This window comes from Panthera onca, chromosome C1, assembly GCF_046562875.1.
Source record: "Panthera onca isolate mPanOnc1 chromosome C1, mPanOnc1 haplotype 2, whole genome shotgun sequence".
Lineage (NCBI taxonomy): Eukaryota > Metazoa > Chordata > Mammalia > Carnivora > Felidae > Panthera > Panthera onca.
Window position 1 is genome coordinate 189,871,804 of NC_138346.1, and position 25,041 is coordinate 189,896,844.

At 50.7% G+C, this 25,041-nt stretch overlaps 1 protein-coding gene and 1 long non-coding RNA gene across 5 annotated transcripts; both read left to right on the forward strand.

The window, feature by feature from the left end:
• Nucleotides 1-12,461: 12,461 nt before the first annotated feature.
• On the forward strand, nucleotides 12,462-13,831 carry CITED4 (Cbp/p300 interacting transactivator with Glu/Asp rich carboxy-terminal domain 4). Its single transcript, XM_060623369.2, has one exon. It carries the CDS (start codon nucleotides 12,750-12,752, stop codon nucleotides 13,302-13,304), a length of 555 nt encoding a protein of 184 aa, XP_060479352.1. The 5' UTR covers nucleotides 12,462-12,749; the 3' UTR covers nucleotides 13,305-13,831.
• A 199-nt stretch (nucleotides 13,832-14,030) lies between these two features.
• LOC144617261 (uncharacterized) lies at nucleotides 14,031-17,019 on the forward strand. Of its 4 annotated transcripts, none has more exons than XR_013557625.2 (5): nucleotides 14,031-14,349; nucleotides 14,788-14,870; nucleotides 15,093-15,132; nucleotides 15,590-15,633; nucleotides 16,054-16,240. It is a non-coding gene; the product is annotated as an uncharacterized LOC144617261 (long non-coding RNA). The 4 variants fall into 4 exon arrangements; XR_013557624.2 differs by having other exon boundaries at nucleotides 14,032-14,349; nucleotides 16,151-17,019; XR_013557626.2 differs by lacking the exon at nucleotides 15,093-15,132 and having other exon boundaries at nucleotides 14,033-14,349; nucleotides 16,151-17,019.
• The last annotated feature ends 8,022 nt before the right edge of the window (nucleotides 17,020-25,041 follow it).

The following is a 25,041-nucleotide window of genomic DNA, read 5'->3' on the forward strand; positions in this document are numbered from 1 at the left end:
AAGGCTGTCACAGGGGGGTTCTCTGAGACTCTGAGAACCAGTCATTGGAATGTAATTAGACTGGAAAGGGGTTTTGCAGGATGTCTGGTCTAGTGGCTCATAAAGACCAGCCACACGTCTCTGTGGCAGTTTGAACTGGCCCCCTCTGGTGAGGGTTGGCTGGTCAGGTGCTTGAACAGCATAGATGGGTGGGGAAGGCGGCAGGGTGGGAGGCCCCGGGGGTGGGGAGGGGGGGCAAGGAGGACCCTCTCCTCAGGCAGCCCCTTCTTGGGCTCCCCTCCCCCCACGCACCAGACAGCAGGTCCAGAAGGGTGGCATAATGTTCAAGAAAATGTGGCTGGAGAACCCAGAAGCTGTTTTTTGTTTTTTTTTTCTTAACTCCCCACAGTCTGTAAAATAAATAAAACAGCTGGAAGAGTATGGCTTCCATTTCCTTAAAACGGGATTCTTAACAGTAAGTGGCACTTTTTCAAGTCCCAGAAATTCCAGATCCCCGAATGGATGAGCTCGTATCATACTCGTATCCGCATGTAGGACAAAGGGTTGTGCCCTAATTTTTTTCTACCTTCAATTGGTTTTTAATATATCCTTTTTTTTGTTATGTTCATGTACCTTTGTCAAGTGCTCTTCCTTAAGAGAAAGCAAATGGCTTATTCTGCGATTATTGCCATTCGGATATTTCGGTGTTAAAATGGCCTTCCTCTTGCGCAGTAGAGAAACGGCTGGTAGTTGCTTTTGGTTTGTTGGGCCAACTCGTTAGGCTATTTTATATGTCTTAGCTTGGTGGGGAAAAAAAAAAAAAAGTCCCCTTACATCAGTTCCTAAAATTTGGAAGGGGATGATTTACTGATCCAAAGATCTGGGACCCACTGATCGACTCCAGTCACCTACCCACTGAGGATCTTCCGCTCATCTGCATGAACTGTACCTTTGGAGATGGGCTGTAGGAATTCTCATAACCCTGGCAAGAGGCTCCTCCAACCTCTGGCAACAAGGCTCTCGTGTTTCTAGGGGCTACCCTCCCATCCTCAGACACCATGACTCTGAAGAAGCTCCTTCAATTGAACTGAAACCTACTCCCTGGTGATGTCTACTCACTGGTCCTAGGCTCGTTTTCAGAACCTTCCACTCTCCCTATCTCTTGACAGCCATTTAGTGATGTGAAAGCATGTGATTAAGGAACCCTAGATGCTTCTCTTCTCTGAGCTCAGTACTCCACTTGCTTCCTAGGAGGGTCTCCACCCTGCCTACCCTGCTATACATGGGATCCCCCAGGAGCTCAATAGGAGAGGCAGAGTAGTGCAGTTGGTTGCTCTGGAGTCAAGACAGTCTTGCTGTGATTCCTGGCTCCACCTCTTTCTGGCTGTATGATCTTGGACAAGTTACTTCAGCTCTCTGTGCCTCAGTTTCCTCACTTCAAAGCAGAGATTGATGTCACAGTTCCAATAGGATTGTTGTGTTATGAGGATAAAGTCAGTAAACACACGTTAATCTCAGAACAGGGCTTGGCACGTCTTGTGCTCAGCATGCATCACCAAGGGTGTGTTTTGTGATCCTATTCTCCCCCCCACCCCCATCACCAGGTGATGGTCCCAGAGGGTGCTTGACCCAAACTGATCCAAGGAGTCTTTTGCCAGAAAGGATTCAGTTTTTTCTCCAGTAGCTAGAAGTGCAAGGTATAAAACTCAGCCATGTTTTCTACACCATGAAGAAAACCAGTGTGCTGTGAAAGAGAAAAAAAGACGATGTTCAGAAAAAAATCAAAGACAAGAGACACAGAGAGGAAGTTCTGGTTCCATTTGGTCCCAAAGACCTACTCCATCCCAGCCCTTCCTATAACTTCACTGTTTGTCTCAGTCAGCTTTTGCTGTGTAACAACTACCTCAAAACACAGGGCTTAAAACAGCAACCATTTATCAGCTCCTGGTTCTCTTTTGCTACACTTGGCCGGGCTCAGCTGATACTCTTCTTCTGCTAATGGTATCTCCCAGGCCCATTCATGCACTTGCAGTATGCTGGCAGTTTGACCAGGGCTGGATGGTCCTGGATGGCCTAAAGGTGACCTAGCCCTACTGAATGTCTGCCATATGCCAGGCACCGTGGGAAATACCAGAGTGGAGAAAATTAATACTACCGAGCTCCTACTTTGTGTTAGGCCAGTGACGTAAATGTTAGGTATATTATCTCATTTAATCCTCCTGATGACATGATCAGATAGTTATTCTTATCACTCTCATTTTACAGATGGGGAAACTGAGGTTCCGAGAGATGGAATAACTTGTACAAGATTTGAAGACCCAGAGAAGCAGAGCCAAGCAGAATTCAAGTCATGGATTCCTGAGTGTCTGCAGAGCCCATATTTTTGCCCTGCACTAACCTGGCCCTTCCCACACCAAAGAATAAAATGTGGCCCTACCCTCAGGCCGCCTTAAGTATCGCCAAGGGGACTGAGTGGACACAACATCCAACAGTGCAAGAGAAAATGCCATTCATTCAGCAAAGGTGCCTCTATGCCTATTTTGTGGTAGGCACTATGTGAGGTATAGGGATACGGAAATGACTCACACAGGATGCAGTAGCAGAAGCGTGGAGAAGGAAATGATTAATCATGCCTGGTTTGGGCTCAGCGTTAACTCGTTTATCAGCCTGATTTTTAAAGGATGGGCGATGCTGGTGAAGAAATGCAGTTCAGGCCAACCCCCCTCTTCCCCCAGATGTGTGGGGTCTTGGGGGTCCCAGTTACACAGACTTTCCTTTCTCATGTTCTCGGTCAGCTCAGGAGTTCCTGAGTCCAAGGACGCAGTTTCTGCCGGTCCAGAGTTGGGGTGTTCAGAGATGCTGCATTCACGGGCCCAGAGCCCTGTCCCCCATGGGCAGGCGTGAACACTGGGGAGGCAGGGCCAGCAGTGGGATGAGCCGGACCTTGGACCGAGCCAGACCCTGCTGTGAATCTTAGCTGCATCAGTTTCTGGCTCTGTTCCCATCGGCTGGTGATGTGCCCTTCCTGACACCCTTCTCAACACCTGTAAACTGGGGATAAAACTCCTCATCTTGGTCAACACTGTTTTTTTAACTAGCTTAAGCAACTTCAGGTCTGTGTCAGGAGGAGACCAGGGCGCTCCTGGAACTCCAGAGCCGAGGGCCACGTGAGCCTGGCACGATGCCTGCAAAGCCATCAGGAATTCAGACAGGACTCCCTCTCCATCTCCCCTCTTGTCTCTTTTCCCTCCATGCTGGCTTTGTCTTTCTCCCTCTGCAGATGGGCTTTCTCCACTCACCTGCTACCTGTGGCAAAAGCTGGCTGTCCCCACAGTTTACACATAGGTTTGTGTGTGATCGTCCTAGAGTCACTCCGTCTGGCTTCTGTCTTTCAGGCCCAATTCCAGACTCCTGGGAGAAAGAATCCAGCCCCGCTCGGGCTAAGGTCCACCACTGTGGTCTCTGGCACAGGGAGAAACGTCCGGGAAATGTGGGATCACAGAGCATTACTGGGGATTCCCATGGGTAAGTGAGGAGAGGATACTTCTCACAGAAGGAGTGTCGCCATGAGCTAGGCAGATCCCCCTGAGTTATTGTGAGGAGTACATAAGACAATGAATGAACGTCAACCTTTAGCACCTAATAGATGAGAAAGTCTTAGGTCGAATTCCCTAGAAGCACAGCTCTGGGGAGAGAGGAGCGAGGAAGAGAAAGAGGGGAAGGGATAGAAAGATACAGGCCCAGCCTGGGCCATAGCAAGCTCTGGAGCCCCACAGGTCAATCTCACATTGAGGCGAGGGGACTAGTCTTTTGTGCCCCTCACCAGTCTGTCCCCAGGACAGGCAGGGGCTGGGGTGGGGGAAGAGGAGGCTTCCATTTGGCTGAGGGCAATTTGCAAGAGAAGGAGGCAGCTATGATGGCAGACATCAGGGCAGCTGGGAGGCAGTGAGACAGATGGGAAAGGGGATTGGGGGGGCACCGACAGCATCCGTTATGGGGAGCCTTATGTAAACATACATGGGCACTAGCTGACTCCTGCCTTTATCTCTCTCTTTTGTGTGTTGAAGAGTAATATTTAAAAAATTTTTTTTACACATTTATTTATTTTTGAGAGAGGGCGTGTGCATGATTGGGGGAGGGGCAGAGAGAGAGGGAGACACGGAATCCAAAGCAGGCTCCAGGCTCTGAGCTGTCAGCACAGAGCCCGATGCCAGGCTTGAACTCACAAACCGGGAGATCATGACCTGAGCTGAAGTCGGATGCTCAACCAACTGAGCCACCCAGGCGCCCCAAGAGTAATATTAAATAATATCTTTATTTTGTGCTTTTTATATAGCATATGATTTTTCATATACTATACATTACTGTAACTAGCACTACAAACATATGTATGGCTATACAGATTGAACATGCAAAAATTTAAATGTAATAAATTCCACGGGGGATTTTTAAGGACCACGTGTGACTTTTGCCTTACATGCTGATTTTAAAAAGTTATGCCCCACCCTTATTTTTTTTAATTTAATTTATTTATTTTTAACGCTTATTCATTTTTGAGAGACAGAGACAGAGTGTGATCAGGGGAGGGGCAGAGAGAGAGGGAGACACAGAGTCCAAAGCAGGCTCCAGGCTCCAAGCCGTCAGCACAGAACCCAATGCGGGGCTCGAACCCACGAACCGTGAGATCATGACCTGAGCTGAAGTTGGATGCTTAACCGACTGAGACACTCAGGGGCCCCAACTCCCCACCCTTATTAAATATGACTCCACTATACGTGGTTGAGCACCTCCCCCCATCCCTCCCTAATCTCCCTCTTCCTCGGGCTCACAGGGTTTGGTCCTGATGGGGGCACCAAGGGGAGCCTGCTGGCTCCAGTGGCTTCCTATCCCACTTGAAACACATGTAACCCCTTGCCTCAGCTCCACAGTGTCCGCACGACCTGACCCTTGCCTGCCTGTCTGACCACCGACCCTCGGCTCACCACCCTCCAGCCTAAGCGCCTTCATTCAGTTCCTCAAACCCACTAGCTTTTTTCCACCTGAGCCTTTGCATGTGGTGCTCCTTTGCCCAGAACTTCTTTCCTCTGTCCTTGGCAGGGTTGGCTCCTCCTCTCTATCAATTTCAATTTAATGTCACCTGTCCAAGAGGCCAGCAGCCCTGATCCCTCTTTCTGAAATGAGTTCAAATCACCCTGCCGGCTTGTTTCCTTCTTAGCCCTTGGCAGTTTGTAATTGTTTGGTTTTTTTCACTTGGTTCTCATGTCTCTTGTCACTCAATTATAAGCTCCACGATGTCAGGAAGTGCCTGGCACACAATAGAGGCTCAAAAAGTATTTGTTGAATGCATGCATGAACGCATGAATGAATGAACGAATGAACGAGTCCGTTGCTATGCCCCAACAGTTTGCCTCAAATTCATCCTGTCCTTCCCATTGGCAGGAGAGAAAGTTCCAGTAAGAGGATCAGCACTCTCCTGCTCAGAACCTTCCATGGCCCTTTCCTACCCAAGGAGTCACTGACCATCGCTTGCTTGAGCAGGCCAGTGTAGGATGTGAAATTAAAAGACCCAGGTTCAAGTCCTGCCCTTGCACTTGCTAGCAATCCAACATCACCCAAATGGATTCACCTCTCTCTTTCTTAATTCCTTTCTGTAAAATGGGTCAAATACCGCCTGCCCTTTCTCCTTCTTGGGTTGTTGAGAGAAGATGTAGAAAACTCTTCACAATGATTTTCAGTGTTAGGAGCACTGACTTTCAAGGGCCTTCACCGTCCAAGCCTGATCTCCTTCCCAGACACAAATGACCATTATTCTGGTCCCACCCAGCTACCTGATACTTCCTGAACTTCATCCTGTACATTCATGCCTTGCTGCTTTCATTCAAAAGCTATGCTTTTCTTGAGAAGCCTCATTTCCCTGCCATCTTCATTTGTCCAGATCCTGCCTATCCCGGAAGACTCCCTCCTCCATGACGTCTCCCCCACCCACCCTTCACCCCCACATCCCCAGGGCTCACTGCATCTTTGACGTCTGTGTTATGCTGGGGAATGTCTCCCTCCTGCACTCCACCCTCCTTTCCTGGATCCAGGCGGCTAATCCCAACCTCACACCACACTCTGGTACAGACCAGGCCCTGTGTCAGGCAATGGGGCTTCCGAGAGGAGAGAGACCCCATCTCTACCCACAAGAGGACCACCATCCTGTGGGATATCAGGTACCAAAAAGCACTTGATAACTGATTTGCAGGTGAGGGGAGCACAGTGGTGAGGTGCACTTACACACTAAAGTCAGACACACCTGGCTTTGAACCTCAGGATGCATGGACAGAAATGTAACTACAATGACGTGACTAATTTCTTTTTTTCTTCAAATAGTAAGAAGGCCAAAGTAGGTCTTCCAGGACTGGCTACAGAGGCTCTATGGTACGGGGGGGTCTCAGGCCTCTCCTAGATTCCTTTCTGCTATCTTTAGCATCATTTTTCTTCTTTGTACCAGTTTTTTCATCTATAAAATGGGAATAGTACCTTCCTTATAGGATTGTTGTAATTATTAAGTGAATTAATATATGTAAAGAGCTTGGAACAGTATCTGGCACACATTAAGCACTCTATAAGTGTTAGCTCTTCTCTTCTTCCTCCTCTTCTTCCTCTGCCCTCATGCTGAAAAGATGGCTGCTGCCCCTCTAGGCCTCACATCCTCATCCCTGGAAGGAAGGGAGGAAAGGCAAAGCCCATAAAGTGAGTGATGGCTGAATCCACCTGTGGTGTTTTTGTTTGTTTGTTTTTTTTTTTTTTTTTGAGATGAAATTCATATCACATAAAACAAACCATTTTAAAGTGAACAAATCAGTGGCATTTAATGGAGTCGCCATGTTGTGTAATCACCAACTATATAATTCCGAAATATTTTTATCACCCCAAAAGGAATCCTTAACTTTTTGGTTTTTGTTTTTTATTTGTGAGAGACAGAGCATGAGTGAGGGAGGGGCTGAGAGAGAGGAAAACACAGAATGGGAAGCAGGCTGGGGGCATGGGAGGGCTCAAACACACCAACCATGAGATCATGACCTGAGCCCAAGTTGGACGCTTAACTGACTGAGCCACCAGCCCCAAAAGGAATCATTAAGCAGTTGTTCCCATTCTCCCTTCCTTCCAGCTCCTGGTAACCCCCAATCCTCATCCTGTCTCTGTGGATTCACCTCTTCTGCATAATTCATGGGTTTGAAAGAGTTTTCCAGGAAGCCCCGCCCAACCTCTTCTGCTCACATCTCATTGGCCAGGAATGTGTCCGAATGGGGCAGGGCATATTGCCGCCCTCGCACAAAGTCAGCTGTTCTGTCATTCAACATTCTGATACTTATTGAGCACCTACATCCCTATTTTACTAATTCTCACATCCATGAATTCTTTTTCCATTCTATTTTTTTCCAAAATAAGAATGGTCTTGTATTGATAATATCTCATTTTTAATGAAAAATAAATATATAGTATGTGCCAGGTGCCGTTCTAGGTACCGGAGATAAATCAATAAATGAAACAGACAATGTTCCCTGCTGTGCAGAGCTGACATTCTAGTGGTAGGGAGATAAGCAATTAAACATGATAAATACGTGAATTATTTAATGTGTTAAAACATGATAAATGCTTAGGGGAAAAAAAAAGTAGAGCAAAGTAAGGCCCATGTGGGGGATGGACCAGGGATGGTTGATATATTCATGTATTAATTATCTATTGCTGTGGCACAAAATTACCCCCCAAATTGAGTAGTTTAAGACAACAAACATTGGGGCGCCTGGGTGGCTCAGTGGGTTAAGCGTCCGACTTCGGCTCAGGTCATGACCTCCCGGTTTGTGAGCTCGAGCCTCGCATCAGGCTCTGTGCTGACAGCTCAGCGCCTGGAACGTGCTTCGGATTCTGTGTGTCCTTCTCTTTCTGCCCCTCCCATGCTCATGCTCTGTCTCTCTCTGTCTCTTAATAATAAATAGATGTTTAAAAACTTTTTTAAAAAAATAAAACAGACATTTATTATCTCAGTTCCTGTGGTTCAGGAATCCAAGAATGGCTTGGCTAGCTCATTCCGGCTCAAGGTCTCTCAAGGTCTCTCATCTCGCAAACTAAGATGTCAGGTGGAGCTGTGGACATCTAAAAGCTTGACTTGCACTGGGGGTCCGCTTCTGAGAGAGTTCACACACACGGCTGTTGGCCAAAGGCCTTGGTTCCTCAGGGGCCGTTGACAGAAAGCCTCTCTGTTCCCTGCCAGGTGGGCCTCTCCATAGGGCTGCTGGATGTCAGCTAACGTTCCCATGACGTGTCAGCTAATGTCCCCAGAGCAAGTGATTCAAGAGAGCAAGGAGAAACCCACACTATCTTTCATAATCTAATCTTGGAAACGACACCATCAATTCTGCTATACTCTTTTTGTTAGAAGTGAGTCACTGCGTCCAGCCCACATTCAAGGAGAGGGAAATTTAAGGAGGTGTACCAAAAAATTCTGGACATCTGGGGAAACCACCACAATTAACCAGGTTTCTCGCTTCCAACGCCAGCTCCCCGCACCCCCCCCCCCCCCCACACACACACCTTGTGACCTCAGCCAACCTCCTGAGTGGTTTTCCGGGCCTCAGTTTCCTTCTTTGTCAAGAAGGACAATAACGTCCGCTCTGCCTCATCACTCAACAAATATTTAAGTCTTTTCTAAGTACTGCTCTGGGGCCTCAGAAGTACTGTGCAGAACAAGCGAATCAAGGGCTCTCAGGGAGCTGACCTGCTTGCGGGGAGGCATTCTTTGGCATAAAGCCAAGTGGTAGGAGGCACTGAGCAGCAAAGCAGAACAGGGTGAGGGGATAGAGAGGGACAGAGGGTGACCTGGGAAGGTCTCTATGAGGGGCCGATCTTTATTTTTATTTTAAAATCTTTAAAAATGTTTATTTTGAGGGCAGAGGGGCAGAGACAGGGAGAGAGAGGATCCCAAGCAGGCTCCGTACTGACGTGGGGCTCCATCTCACGAACCACGAGATCATGACCTTAGCCGAAATCAAGAGTCGGTCACTTAACAGACCGAGTGAGCCACCCAGGCACATGAGGGGCTGACTCTTAGATGGAGATCCAAAAACAGCAAAGGAGTGACTCATGTGGGTGTCTCGGGGAAGAGAATTCCAGGCAGCAGGATTAGCAGGAGCCCCGAGAAATGAAGGTGCCTGGGCAGTCCGAGGCAGAGCGAGGAAGCAGTTCACGGAAATGCCGGGAACAAATGAGATCCACCAAGAGCAATGCTTCTCAGGCCAAGTTAGATCATGTTACTCATCTGCAAAGTCCTTATGAGACCTAACAAAGCCCTTACAAGCCCCATGTCATCTTCCTCCCTCCTCCCTCTGACCTCCTCCAACCCCAAGCTCCCTCTGCTGCAGCCACACGCCCTCCTGACTGTCACTCACTCCTACCATGAGGCTTTACCCTAACATAGGGGCTCAGAACCACCCACAGGGCTTATGAAAATGCCACTGTCTGAGCCCCAGCCCAGTTTCTGATTCAGAAACTGATTCTGGTCTGGAACAGGTCCTGGGTGGCAGTAATGCCTCTGTCCCTGGCACATTGCATTTGTCCCCTCTGTTGGTATGGCTCTTGTCCCAGATCCCACAAGTCTTTGCCCAAATGTCACAGTGAGACCTACCATCACTGTCCTGTTCAATACTACAAGCTGCCCCTGTACCCCAATCTCTTCTCAGCTCTATATTTCTTTCTTTTTCCCATTTTTTCCCCCACTTTCTAACATCTGGATGATTATTTTCCTTATTTACACTTTCCTACATGTCCCCAAGTAACCAAACTCCACGAACCCCTGATGACCTCATGGATGCCCTCAGAGATCTGCTGGCCTGCACATTCATACACGTCAGTTTGTGGCCATGATGTCTGTAGCTTTCGTTAGATGCTCAAAGAATTACTTGAGGGGCACCAGGTGGCTCAGTCGGTTAAGCATCCGACGTAGGCTCAGGTCATGATCTCGCGGTCCGTGAGTTCGAGCCCCGCGTCGGGCTCTGTGCTGACAGCTCACAGCCTGGAGCCTGCTTCGGATTCTGTGTCTTCCTCTCTCTCTACCCCTGTCCTGCTCACGCTGTCCCTCTCTCAAAAATAAATCCAGGGGCGCCTGGGTGGCGCAGTCGGTTAAGCGTCAGACTTCAGCCAGGTCACGATCTCGCGGTCCGTGAGTTCGAGCCCCGCGTCAGGCTCTGGGCTGATGGCTCGGAGCCTGGAGCCTGTTTCTGATTCTGTGTCTCCCTCTCTCTCTGACCCTCCCCCGTTCATGCTCTGTCTCTCTCTGTCCCAAAAATAAATTAAAAAAAAAAATTAAAAATAAATAAATAAATAAATAAATCCAAAAAATAAGAAAATAAAAAAATAAAAAGAATTACTTGATCCCCAAAGCTTCAATACCACTAGGCGATCGTCTGGCACAGAGTGGGTGCCCAATAAATATTTGTTGACTACATTAAAGGGCTTTTTAACATTATTAACACACACACGTTATTTATTTGTTTGTTTGAGAAAACTGTTTAGTGGCACAATGGCTCCCAAATGTTAGCCTCCTTGGATCAACTATGCCAGAATGACAGGATTGCTCTTTGAAAACACAAATTCTTGTGACTCAAAAATACCCTCACAGAGTCTGAGTCGGGAGGTTTAGGTGGGGGCAGAGGTTTAGTATTTTTCAAAAGCCCTCCCACCTTCCCCCACTTGATACACATGTCCAGGTGAGTCCCAGGTGCAGCCAGCCTTAGGAATTTCTATGTGAAGCATTAATTGGAGAGTTTCAGGAGAATCAACTCCACTGTGCCGCTTTTATACTTGGCATAAAACGTGATCACACCCATCGTCACCTTGCCACAAGCTCTCAGGGTGACCAGGCAGGGATTAGAATCGTCACCTTTCACTGAGCAGAAAACCGAGGCCCTGGGACTCAAGGGACAACCCCCTCATAACACCCAGCTGTCACAGTGCTTGCCAGTGGTGGGGATATGACTAAAACTTGGGCTTCTGAGGTTCTCCCCTCTGCATCAGCTGGATAAACCCAAGTTCCAGGAAGTCCCAAGGACACTACCAGGGAAGAAGAGCCAAAGAAGGGAGGGGCAGAGTGGCAAAGAAGTGAAGGGCAAGGTTCAGGTGGCTCTCTCCTGGCCACCTGGAGAGACTCCAGCTGCTTTAAGGACACAGGCATTCACATGCTAGCTCTGGTTGTGCAGGACCCCAGGACGCCCACTTCTCTGTGTGCCTCAGTCTCCTTATCTGCAAAATGGGGCTGCTAATCCATGCCCTGCCCCCATTAAGATGATTGTTGGGGGGCGCCTGGGTGGCTCAGTCAGTAAAGCGTCCAACTCTTGATATCAGCTCAGTCGTGATCTCACAAACTGTCATGATCAAGCCCCGCGTTGGGCTCTGCACTCACAGTGTGGAGTCTGCTTGAGATTCTCACTCTCCTGTCTCTCTGCCCCTCCTGCTTCCTCTCTCTCTCTCAAAATAAATTAAAAAAAAAAAAAAAAAAAAAGATGCTTGTAGAATGTAAAGCACTCTAAACATCCCAGTTGTTACCAGTCTATCAGGGGAAGGTGCAAGATCCCCGACTCTGAAGATCTCTAGGGACAGAACTAAATCCAGCCTTTCATTCATTTGAGGTACATTTTTGAGCACCTACTATGTGCCAGGCACTATACATGCCCTACTTTATTTAACCCTCACGACAACTCAGTAGGGGCAGTGCTGCCGTTGCTCCCATTTTGCAGATGAAGAAACTGAAGCTCAGGTGAATGAGTTTCAATTCATTTGATCATTTGTTCTTTCACCCAACCTTTACTAAAAGCCTGTTCTGAGCCAGGCTCTGGGCCAAATGCTGAGGATACAAGTCCTTCAGGAGACGTGCCTATAAATTACTTTAATAACAACCCAGTACATGCTTCCACCGACAAGTAAGTGGGAGCCCGTGAGGGAGCCTCTGGCTCCCCTGGGGTCATGGGGACAAGCAGTTAACTTTCCGGGGGACCCTGCACCGCTAAAGTGCATGTGTCCTGTGTAGAGATGGCAATCACAAAGCCATGTCTCGATTCTGTTAAGATTTTGGTGTGTATTCCCAGGAAATCCTTTCCACCGCTGAGCTTCGGTTTCCATCTGGAAAATTAAGAAGTTGAGCTTGTGATCCGACAGCTCTGGGGACCCAAACCTTTGGCCCTTCTCAATCCACCTTCCGGTCAATTCGAGTTTGGCCCCAGCCAGTGCCAGGCTGAGCAGGAGACAGTCAGCCCAAACCCCTTGAAAAGTGCAAAACACCCCTCCCCAGGACAGCTCTCTAAGCCTGAAGGCACAGCCTCTGGCCCAAAGGGAGGAGCTCCGGGAGAGGCGGGGCTGAAACCTGGAGGAGGGGGCAGGCCGGCCCAGAGCGTCCCATTCAGCCAATGAGCGCCTGGGGGCGGGGAAGCTCCGCCTCTGGTATAAGAAGATACCGACTCTGGGGGCGCGGCGCGGAGGTCTCAGAGCCCGAACCCGTGGGTGTGCGGTGTTCTAGCTGCCGAGAACTGAGACCACGGGGCGCGCGGGACCTCTGAGTTCGGTGCGCCCTGGGCTGGGCAGTAGCACGGGTCGAGTGCCGTTTTCCTTGGCCTGGCTGGGCTGCGGTGAGGGCACGGGACGCGGATCCCTCGCCGCGGAGGAAGAGCTGGCCGGGACCGAGGGACGCCCGCGCTGACCATCCGCCCCCCGCCCCTGCAGGCATCCGGCCCGCCGTCATGGCCGACCACCTGATGCTCGCCGAGGGCTACCGCCTGGTGCAGAGGCCGCCGCCCGGCGCGCCCTCCCACGGCCCCCACGCGCTCCGGACGCTGCAGCCGTACGCGGGCCCGGGCCTGGACAGCGGCTTGCGGCCGCGGGGGACTCCGCTGGGCCCGCCGCCGCCGCCCCCACCCGGGGCCCTGGCGTACGGGCCCTTCGGGCCGCCGCCTGCCTTCCAGCCCTTTCCGGCCGTGCCACCGCCGGCCGCCGGCAGCGCGCACTTGCAGCCGGTGGCGACGCTGTACCCGGGCCGCGCGACCGCGCCCCCCGGCGTCCCGGGAGGACCCCAGTGCCTGCAGCCGGCGCCCGGCGCCCCGGCCCCACCGCCGCCCGCGCACGCCCTGGGCTGCATGGACGCCGAACTCATCGACGAGGAAGCGCTGACGTCGCTGGAGCTGGAGCTCGGGCTGCACCGCGTGCGCGAGCTGCCCGAGCTCTTCCTGGGCCAGAGCGAGTTCGACTGCTTCTCGGACTTGGGGTCGGCGCCACCCGCCGGCTCGGTGAGCTGCTGAATGCGGTCGGGCGCCTGCCTGGCGCGCCCGAGAGGAGAAGGGGATCTGACGGCCCGCCGGAGTCCGCACCCTGCGCCTGGGCCCCGCACGCACCCTCCGTGAGGGTGGAGGCAGCGGGTTAGTGCACAGAGCCTGACGCCGGGCTGGGACGCCTGGCCTCACTCCAGGCCCTGCCTCCTGCAGGATGACAGTTGAGCTCCCCCCTCTCTGTCCCGGAGCCTCGGCGGTAAAGTGAAGGGGACCGGACCCCCTTTCGGACTCCCGGTTCTTGGATTCTCTGTCCTCTCGGATTCTCCTCTACCCCACCCCCCAATCTGAGCCATTCCAGGCTGCTTGCCTGATACCCCTTCTCTCCTTGTGCAACCTACTGCGGTCACTGGGTCCCCGGAGCCGCCAATCCACAGGGCCTCCACCCTGCTGCCTGGGCCCCCGCCTTGGGGAGGAGAAGATTGTACAGCCCTGATCCCTGCACAGTGGGGCAATGCCCCCCCTGGCCTCCAAAACCAAAATAAAACTGGGTCACTTTACAGTCTTGCGTTTTCGTTTCTTTATCACTTCAACAACCCTGCACTATATTTGGGTTCTAGAGTCCTGAGGCTGTTGGGGACTCTGGGTGGGATGGAGGCCACAGCCCCTGGCAGTGCCCAGGAGAGGAAATTGACAGTTTCTTTCAAAAATATCTGTGAGTTGTGCAACTGTTACATCATAATCTGGAAGGCAGAGGCTGCCTGGCGGTGGAGTAACCCACAGGCACCTAGGTTGGACTTCTCAGCCCAGAGAAGGGGTGGGAGGGCTTGGTGGTGCTGCCCTCACCTGTTTGCTCAGGCTGCACAGAGGCCAGAGGGAAGCTGGGTGGGACCTGACAATTCAGACAGTTCTCGCTTTGAATCCTGGCTCTCTTCCTTGGCCAAGACACCATCCATTCAAGAGGAAGGAGTGGTTTCAGCTGCTTGGAGGTGTGTCAATTCAGGCTTCAGGGAGGCAGCAACATTTGATGTAAACAGAGCCTTGAAGGATGATCTTTAGGAGCTGGAGAAGGTGGCGTGTAAGTGAAGAGCCTGTTCAAAGGCAGGAAGCATACAAGTACAGGGCACGCACTAGGGCATGGGGTCTCTAGAAGGGACAACAAAGGTCTTTCCAGCCACTTTGTGAAGTAGGCACAGTCCCCACTCTACAGAGGAGAGATGTGAGAGCTTTCCCAGGCCCGGCAGGGTTGTTCCTCAGTCCTGATCACCATTGTGAGCTCCTGGCCACCCTCTGCTATTGGCTCTCTGGAAAGATCCCTGGGTGTTTCGTGGGGGTGGGTGAAAGGCCAGGACAGAAGCTCTGAAGGCAGGGAGGAGGTCAGAGATGCCGAGGACCAGCTAGGACAGGGCAGTGGGGCTGGAGAAGAGAGAATGAATTCCAGAGACTTTGGAGAGGAACACTGGTAGGGCTTTGCTCTAATGAGGAACTTGTTTGTTAACATGACTCTTCTCTCCAGCTGTGAGTTCACTCAGGGTATACCGTGTCACCATGGGCTCTGGAGCCACCAGAAGGCATGGAGTGGACAACAGGAAGTCTTAGGCAAGTGAATAAAGGTCTCCCCTAAGATAATGGGGCTTTCTGGGACAGGATGGGAAGGACAGATAGGCTTCTAGAAAGGGACTGCCCTGAGCTCTGGGCTCAGAACGGCCTGTGTTTGCCCCAGCTCTGCCCAAGACCTAGAGATAAAAACAAAAACAAAAACAAACAGGAGGCTGGGGGCACCTGGGTGGCTCAATTGTTAAGCATCTGACTTTGGCCCAGGTCTTGATCTCACCATTCTTGAGTTCAAGTTCCACATCAGGTGAGTTCGAGCCCCACTTCGGGTAAACGTGAGCCCCTCTTTGGGTGAGCCCCGTTTCTCTCTCTTTGGCACGCACGCACTCTCTCTCTCTGCCCCTCGTTCACTTGCGCGCTCTCCCTCTCTTACAAACAAAATCAGGAGGCTGGATTGGGATGGGAGGGTCTGGCACTCTCCTGGACACTATCATGATTCCCTTCTCTATGAGCCTCAGTTTTCCCACTAGTAAAATGGGGCTAATATACTGGCCCTGCTATTTCATAAGGCAATAAGCCTCACAAGAAATGAACAAATTCAGGGATGGGTTAACAAGCAGCTGGTAAAACACCAAAGTGCTCTCCATATGGAAGGGATTACAATGAAAACCCAACACCTGCCTCTTTGTAGAGGTAAGGCAGGGTGGAGGGAGGTGTAGGAGTCCGGCTGCTGAGCTGTTTCCAGCCCCCATCCTTCCCAGCAGGGCTGCTGACAAATTGGACAACAAACAGGTGGACAGAATAGAAGGTAAGTCTGGGGCAGTCCATCACCTGGATCTCCAAATCCCTGATACCCTCTGGAGGATTCTTTGGAGGATGGAGTGTCCTTGCCAGCACATAGAGGCTGGTATTCTGACGGCCTCGGGATCCAGTTCCGGAAGCGACCCTTACTAGCTGCCTAACCTCAATAAGTCACCTTGCCTTCTGAGTCTTTGGTGGTGATCACCACCTTCCTGTGGAGCCAGTGTATATCTTTCACCTCTTCTCTGGGGTTACTTCCTAAAGTGACTGACCTGTTGCCCTTGGGCTTGTGGATTTTACTCTCATACCCGGCCCGGGTCTTTGGGGTTGGGAGTCAGGCTCCCTCAAGGTTGGGAACTGAGTTGTGGCCCAGACAAGACATGTTCCCATCTTTTTTTTTTTTTTTTTTTTTTTCCTTTCTTTTCAGACGAAAAGTTTCCCTGGGGCCGAAGCCCATTATTGTGACTCATCTTTTCAATGATGATTGGATTTCATCACAAAGTAGTTTTTTTTTTTTTTTTCAGGACTTCTCTTGAACCCATCTATAAAATGGAAACGCTAATAGTTCCTCCTCGCAGGGCTGCAGTGGAAATGAATTAAATCAATTCACACAAGGTGTTTAGAACAGTGTAGTGTGTAGTTTAGCATCCCCGAGCCTGGGCTTTTCGGGGGTACCCTTATACTAGTCTTTCGAAAGGCTGTGTTTTAACCAGCTAGTGAGGGGTTACTCCAGCAGGACCACTGTTGCAGGTTGGGGCCCCCAGGAAGCAGAGTCTGATGCGGTTTAGCTTGCAAGGAGCTTATTAGGGAGAGCCCTAAAGGTCAGCAGCTGTGGAAGGGAAGGGCCGGAGCAGATGTGAGCAGAGAAAGCTACAGAGCAGACCCAATCAGAGCCTTGGCCAGCCCCATGGGGAGCTCCGGTGGCAGCTGACCTTGGGCAAGGCAGCTCTTTGCTGCTGAGCAGTCCCTCTGGGAGCTGGCAGGGGACGGCTGTCTGCAGGGCCAGCGGCCCCAGTAGCCAGGACAATTCATGGAAGGGGGTCTGGGCAGCACGTCATGGAGTCCACCACAAGCACAGGTGGGGACACGGTGAGGCCAATGTCGTAAGAGCTATGACAGCAAGAGCCTCCTTAAATTTGTGCTCTGGGTGCCTTGTTTGCCTCTCCTTCATCCCAGGCCTGATTAGTACCTGCCCTGTGAGAGGCAAAAAAAAAAAAAAAAAAAAAAATCTTTGCCCAGAATAGCAACCTTACAGGGTTGATGTGATGAGACCGCATGAAGTAGCTGGGACATGGCAGAAATAATTGAGAGCCGCTGTCCCCATCCTCATCATCACTGTGCCAGCTCAGCTAAGTGTTCAACAGTCATTGATGAATAAATTAAATGAACAGTCTGATCCCAGTGTTTCCCAGGCAGCTTAGGCCGTTCGGTTCAGCTGATTGCAAAGTAATCCTCTTGAATTCCTAATCCATCCTTGCCTCACTCTTACGCCACCCCGCTGCTGGCCGTGCTGGGTCAGGATCACTGAGTCCCAATTTGTTGACTGCCTCCTGTGTGCAGGCATGATGGACCTAACGGCACCCAGTAGGTGCTCTCTCTTTTCCAGCCTCTCCTTTAACCTCCGCTCAACCCTGCGAATAACACCGCTAGGTACCTTTACCCCCATTTCAGAAGTCAGGGGATTGGGGCTCAGAGTGATCCCAGAATTGCCCAGAATGAGTTCAGGATTGTTCTTCCAGGTCACATCCCGCTAAGTGCTGGCGTGGGCATGCCCACTTTGGTACTCCAGGGCCCTCCCCCTCCCCCAGGCTGGGGCTGGCCAAGGACCTGAGACTCAGCGGAACAAGAGCAGCGTCCCAGACCTGGTTCTGCCACTTTGTGGCCGTGGGGTACAGGAGTCACTGAGGCTCTTTGGGCCTCAGTTTCTGTACAGTGGGGAGCATAGTCCCTTTGGTGTGCATGCAGGGATTCAGTTGAGACTAGGTTTCTGTGAGCACATTGCAAATGGTGCAGCGCTGCTTGGTTGGGGTGAGTTGGGGGTGAACAGCCACGCATTCGACCCCAGGCGGCTGATCTGGAGAGGGATCCGTGCACCCTGGCACTTGAGATGCAGGCCAGCCCGGAGCGCGCAAGATAGAGTCACATGCGGGAGGGTTCCAGGCAGGTTTTGCCAAGCAGCGCAGGGTCTGGGAAGTCCTGGGAGCTGATGGTGATAAACGGGTAGGGGTGGGTCAACCCGGAGAGGACACCCAGGTAAAAAGCCCAAGGTCCAACGTGTGCCAGGGCAGACAGAGGAAATGAAGCTACTCTGAATTCAGTGTTTCTCATGGGCCAGATGGAGATCCCACAGGGTTCTTGTGAGGATGAACGAAGGTGATGTCAAGTCCCTGCCCCTGTGAGCTGCTCGGATGTCAGGGAGCGTCTCCACAGGGACGGGGAGCTTCCAGGCCCCCTCCACCCTCCCAACCAGCTTCCAGGCCCCCTCCACCCTCCACTGTAGTCTCCTCGGGCTCCTGATGCCTCTACACCTCGCCTGTGCTGTTTCCTTGGCCTGAAATGAGGCTCATTATTTGAGTGCTCTAAACTCAAGGCACCCAGGTGGCTCAGTCGGTTAAGTGTCCAACTCTTGAGTTTGGCTTAGGTCATGATCTCGCGTGAGTTCGTGAGTTCAGACCTGGCATCGGGCTCTGTGCTGACGGTGTGGAGCCTGTTTGAGATTCTCTCCACCCCCCCCACCCCCACCCTCCCTCTCTCAAAAAATAAACAGACTTAAAAAAGAAGTGAGTGCTCTAAACTCAGTACCTGGAGGACCACATTCCACATTCCCCACCCCTCCTGCCTCACAGGTGCTAGAAGGCAGGGAGGCTAGACTGAAGGAGGCGGGAAATGCAATGCTTCCCCCGCACGTGGTTGCCGCAGGCTTGATGTGCATGTCCCCCCCTCCCACAACAGCTCCCAGAGGCGGCTGTCTTTACCGGCCTCATCCCAGCCTATTGGCCTCCTTCCAGGCAGCTGAGGCCCAGAGAGGTCAAGCAACCTACTCAACAATACACAGGACTCTAGGGAAGAGGCTGTTCTCATCAGCAGGATGAGGGCTGTTGAACATCAATCAGCATCAAGTCCAGATCTCCCCCAGGGAGCAGGGGTGTGGCAGGGACGGGACAGAGAGTCGCGTACAGCTCATCAGGGGGTGCGCTCCAGGCGGACTTGCACCATTGCCGCTTCCTCGTGAAAAGTTCCTGCGGTGGGCGGTGCCACAAAGTCGGCACTTCCGGTCAATTGGCACATCCTGGCAGCAAGCCCCCCCCTGGCACCCAGCCCCTGCTCTGGTCTGGCAGAGAACATGAGTCAAGTATTATTTGCTCTTAAAACAAACACACTGTGTTTAGTCAAAAGTAATATACGCTTGAGGCAAAATCATTTCAAACGATTTCGAAGTTATAAAGTGAAAATTCCAAGACCCTCCGGGTTTTTCCACACGCGCACATGCGATGTGTACATTATGTTACCTGTGTTATACACACGTACACAATACGCATCTCTTTTTTACATGCCTAGGATTATACGGTTGTATATGATCGGATTTCTTTCTTTCACTTAATGTAGTCTGGGAATCTCCCCTTGTCAGTAAACACGGCTCTCCCTCACTCTTTTTAATGACCGCATCGTGCATAATCTGCTTAAACCGGTCTCTTGTCGGTGGAACCTGAACTTGCTTCCTGAATTTCGCTGTTACTAAACAATGCTACAAGGAGCATCCTTGTGTATTTACCTTTGCACCCTCGTGGAAACATCTCTGTATAATGCACTCCTAGAAGGGGACTTACTGGGTCAGAAGATATGAGCAAATAAAACCGTGAGAGCCACTGCCAAATGGTTCTCGAACTAGCTGTTCCCATTCACCTTCCTGCCAGTGCTGTGACAGAGCGCCCGCTGGCTCAGACCCTGGACCACACTGGATGTTAGCAATGTCTTTAATTGTTACCTCCCTAAATTTCTTTTTTTTTTTTAATTTTTTTTTTTAACGTTTATTTATTTTTGAGACAGAGAGAGACAGAGCATGAACGGGGGAGGGTCACAGAGAGAGGGAGACACAGAATCTGAAACAGGCTCCAGGCTCTGAGCTGTCAGCACAGAGCCCGACGCGGGGCTCGAACCCATGGACCGTGAGATCATGACCTGAGCCGAAGCCGGACGCTTAACCGACCGAGCCACCCAGGCGCCCCCTAAATTTCTTTTTTAAAAAAGGTTGTTTAATTTCTGTTTCTTTGATTATCAAGAAAGATGTTGTTTATTTGTATTTCTTGTCCTAAGAATTTCTTGTGCATAGTCTTGCCCGTGTTCCTACCGGGCCGTTTGTCTTTTTGTCATTGCGGTATAAGAGTTCATTATATATTACAAATAGTAAACCTTTGTCTCTGGTAAATGTTGCCAATATTCTCTCCCCCATCTGTGGCTGGTCGTCTGACTTTGTTTATGGTATCTTTTGCCTTTCGGGGCATTTAACGTTCGTGTCATTCGTGTCAAAAAAAAAATCTCTCCATTCCCCCTCCCTCCCCCCCCCCAGTAGCTTCTGGGTTTAAATTCAGGACAGGAATGCTCTGGCCCTCCTCAGAGACAACAGGAGACACGGCCCCGTTGTGCTTCTGCCCCGAGTTCTGTATGCAGAGAGCAAGGTCAACAGTCTGGCCACAGGGGCTGAGAAACAAGCCCGGGTCTTGGTGTCATACGGACCCGGATTAAAATTCTGGCCTCCAGCTACATATACAACATCGGGCAAAGCCACCTTACCACTCTGAGCCTCTGGTTTTGTTTTTCTTTCCAGTCTAAAATATGTATCAATACACACACACCCAACTGGTCAGATCAAATGAGCAAGGCTGACGTGTGTGTGTGTGTGTGTGTGTGTGTGTGTGACCAGCACAGTGCCTGGCCCACGGTAAGTCCCCAATAAGTGATGGTGTTTCTAACATTAGTACAGTAGGTGCTGAGTAAGAAGCAGCAACTGGTTAACAGTGTCCAGACAGGAGGCCAGAGTGGGGATGGTGACTTCAAACAATGTCCCACGTAAACGGTGGAAGGATGGGCCTCTTCAGCCTGCAGAGGGAGACCCAGAGGCAGAAGGAGACATTTGTCGTTGATGCCTTCTAGAATCCAGTCATCCCCCCCCCCCCCCAAAAAAAAAAAGGTTTCCTCAAATTCTGTTTGGGCAATCACCTCTCCTTCATGTAGTTTGGATAAGTTTGCCTGTTCCTCTCTAGGTGATTCAAAATAAGATAATACTAAACTGCAAAACGGGTATAGAAATCCCAAAAAGTTCTTCAGTTTTCCATAACTAGTCTAAATAGCAACGTTTTTTTTTAATGTTTATTTATTTATGTTCGAGAGGGAGAGAGAGAGAGAGAGAGAGGGAGAGATTGTGGGTGGGGGAGGGGCAGAGAGAGAGGGAGACGGAATCCCAAGCAGGCTCCACACTGTCAGCGCAGAGCCTGACGCGGGGCTCGAACCCGGGAACCGCGAGATGGTGACCGGAGTAGAAATCAAGAGTTGGACGCTTAACTGACTGAGCCACCCAGGTGCCCTCAAATCGCAATGTTTTTCTCTTCCTCTTCTTCCTCCTTCTCCTCTCCTTCTTCTTCACATCAAACCCTTTCAAGTTTCCAGCTGGTGCCCTAAACACGTGAGCTGTCTGCTCACACATTATTATTCCAAGATACATAGAGGCAGGGAAACTGAGGCACATGGAAGGGAAGTGATATGCCTACTACCACACAGCTAGTAATTTATTGAATTTAATGTACTTAGCCTAGTACATATACTGAGAGATATTTAAGTGTCAACCCAGCTGCTGTACAAAGGGAACCAGAAAAGGTTTCAAGTGGCTTCAAGAGTAGAAAATATTTCTGTCTAGTTTTACTCAGTCACTCCGACCCAGATTGCTTCCTTCTTGCCCTGCTATTGATGACCCCAACCTCATGAACCAGGTAGGCTGCTCGAAATCCACTTTGGCTTTTTTGTTTTGAGGGGTTGGGTTTTTTTTTTTTTAATGTTTTATTTATTTTTGAGAGAGAGAGAAAGAGACAGAGACCAAGAGGGGGAGGGGCAGAGAGAGAGGGAGACACAGAATCGGAAGCAGGCTGCAGGCTCTGAGCTGTCAGCACAGAGCCCGACACGGGGCTCGAACTCATGAACTGTGAGATCGTGATCTGAGCCGAAGGCAGATGGTGCTTAACCGACTGAGCCACCCAGGGGCTACTGGGATTGGGTTTTTGTTTTGTTTTGTTTTGTTTGTCCTTGTGGAGTGGAAGCTGGGTCAGCTCTCAGGAAGAGGACAGTAAAGAGGTAAAGTACAAGCAATGTTTTAAGGCCCAGATACATACATTACTTCCGCCCAGATTCTCTTGACAAGAATTTGTTCACATGACCCCATTTAGCTGCAAAAAAGACGAGAGAATGTGCTTTCAGTCAGTACAGAAAATGGGAGGGGTGGATTTGGGTGGACAACCAGCTGTCTCTACCACAGCAGGTGGTAGTGATAAGTGGCTCAATGGAGATTAGAACTCAAGTCTCCCGTGCCCCAGAATATTTGGTGGGGGCGGGGAAGGTGTCAGAGGTGTCTATATATAAAGAGAATGGCTGGTTGGGGCGCCTGGGTGGCTCAGTCAGTTAAGCGTCCTGCTCTTTATCTCCACTCAGGTCATGATCTCATGGTTCGTGGGATCGAGCCTTGCGTTGAGCCTACCTGGGATACTCTCTCTCCCTCTCTCTCTCTCTCTGCCCCTCCACCACTCACACTTTCTCTTCTCTCTCTCTCTCTCTCTCTCTCTCTCCCCCGAAATAAATGAACAGAGATTGCTGGAACTGGGAAGAGTTCATGTCCGCACTGTGAATGTGCACCCTGGGTAATTCACTTCCTTTCTCCGAGTTCCGGTTTTCCTACGTGTAAACTAGGGATAATAATGGTACTTGCCAAAGTTTATAACACATGCTAGGTGCTCACATGGTGGGATGGATCGAGTAGAATGGGACATGAGCACATGAAAGAAGAAAATGCCAGGGGAGGTAACAGTGTGTCCTCTGACCAAGTGGCATGAATGAATAAGGCTTGACTGGGAAGGACAACATGCCAGTGTGTCAGCGTGTAGGGCGGCGGTCAGAGGAGCGAGTAATCTACTCGAGTAGATCAAGGGTCGGAGAAGGGATGGCCCTTGAGTGGCAGGCTGGGGAGCTTGAACTTGATCCTGTAAGCAATGGGGGTAGGGGCATGCAGTCTTTGTGCAGGATGGAAAAAGAGCTAGGTTTGTGTTTTGCAAGGATCACTCTGACTGCTCTGAGTAGCACGAATTCAAGAGGGGCCCAGTGGAGCACCGGAGACGCTGATCCAGGTACAGACGAGCACCCCGGGACACGTGGTGGCAAGGTGGGTTACATGGCAGAGACCGTAAACACAGAAGGAATGAGATTTAAGAGAGATTTGCTCTGAAAAAAGCCTGGCACACGACGTCTGGGGTAGATGGACCCTCTTGCTGAATGAACTGTAGATTTAGGATTATTTAGGATTAGGTGAGTGGCTTTAAGCGCCAGAATAACGGCAGCTTGAACAGAAGAAATCAGGGAAGTGGTCCAGGACTGGCGTGGTTATCACAGCATCACAGGATCTAGGCTTCTCCACCTTATTACTTCGTCACTCATGGGTTAGACCTCGTGGTCCCAAAAGGCTGCTCGGGCCGCTCTATCAACATTCCAGCCAGAAAAAAGGAGGAAAGAGAAGGAGAAGGGCACTTTCTGGAAGTTGCCCGCATGGAACCACAACAAAGAGTCAGAAATGTTGCCTTTATTCTTGGTGGCTAGAATTGGGGGGGGGGGGGTTCTACTACTACAGAGGAAGTGGGAATGAATATTGGGGTGACCACAGTCTTAGTAATGGGCTACTAAAGTGGAGGCTATAGGAAAGAGAGGAGCCAAAACAATTCCCAGGAGTGTGGCTTAGAGGATGAGATGGGCTCTTGCCCGAGGTGGGAGCCAAAGAGCAGGTTGGATAGCAGAGAGTAGGATAAGACCAGAAGGGACCCATCGGGACATCCAGGGGTCATGGCCAACTGGAGGAAGTCTGGATACATGGGCCAAGTGCTCAGTAGTGAGCTCTGGGCTGAGAATAAGCATGTTTTGGAGTTATTAGCGTATCAGCGATCGCCATAGGAATGGTCATGCCGAGTAATAAAAGAAAGTGGCCAAGGACATAACCTTGGGGAACGCAGACATTAAAGAGAAGGGAGGGACGTGGGGCGCCCGGGTGGCTCAGTGAGTTGAACGTCCGACTTCGGCTCAGGTCATGGCCTCGCCCACAGTTCGTGAGTTCAAGCCCTGGGTCAGGCTCTGTGCTGACAGCTCAGAGCCTGGAGACTGCTTTGGATTCTGTGTGTGTGTCTCTCTCTCTCTCTGACCCTCCTCTACTCTCTCTCTCTCTCTCAAAAATAAATAAACATTAAGAAAAGAGAGAGAGAAGGGAGCAACAGACTGAGAAGCAGCCGGGGAGGTCAGAGAAGAACCAGAGATGTCATGAAAGCCACCGAAGGAGATGTGGTCAGCAGTGTTTAATGCTGTTGAAATATCAGACAAATGAGGGCTGAAAACAGGCTGTTGAGTTTGGCAACCAGGAAGAGAAAACCAACTTTACCAAAGCAGTTTCAGGGGAATAGCGGGACATTAGTCAGCGGGTCACCAGAAGGTAAGAAAGAGGAAGGGTAAAGGATCAGCAAAGGTAGGTGGCTTGGTCAGGTCATGTTTGGGACCTCAGCGTATTTATGGGTCAAGTGACCCATGCCTGGGGCTTCTTGGTTGGGTTTTTCCCAGGGTTTGACCCAGATAGTGCAGACTGGAGATGGAATGCAATACCCCATTTTGCTCAAGAGGTGGCAGCACCACACCAAGTGACACAGCCAGGATCGCCACATTGCGCATGAATGTATTTTCAGGGAAATGAAGCTTATTTCCCAGAACAGCAAAACTTTGGGGGGTTTTGCCATCTTGGATGAGAGCCTTGAGCAAAGAAAACTTAACGGAACTTTGGGTCAAACCCTGTCATTTACTGGCTGTGTGACCTTGAGTAAGTCCTGCTTCCTAGTTGACAAACTGGGGATGATAACATGCCCAAACTTGTATTAGGGATCATTGGGAATCTTAAATGAGTGTGGTTATGTCTGATGGTCTTATAGACAGATTCAGGGCAGGGATGGAAGTGGGCACAGGCTCAGAAGCAGAGGGAGGGGGCCCCAGCCAGACGTGGCCAGGGGGATGCCTGAGGTCCTACAAGACTGGATGGAGCAGTGGTTTGGGAGTCAGGAAAGCTGGGCTCAGATTTTGCAGAGGAGGGAACTGAGGCTCACAGAGTGGGAAAATGACTTTTCCAGGTCCA

Bases quoted from the DNA above. Each gene is read 5' to 3' on its own strand.
- CITED4 (XM_060623369.2), top strand. From the start codon at position 12,750: ATGGCCGACCACCTGATGCTCGCCGAGGGCTACCGCCTGGTGCAGAGG.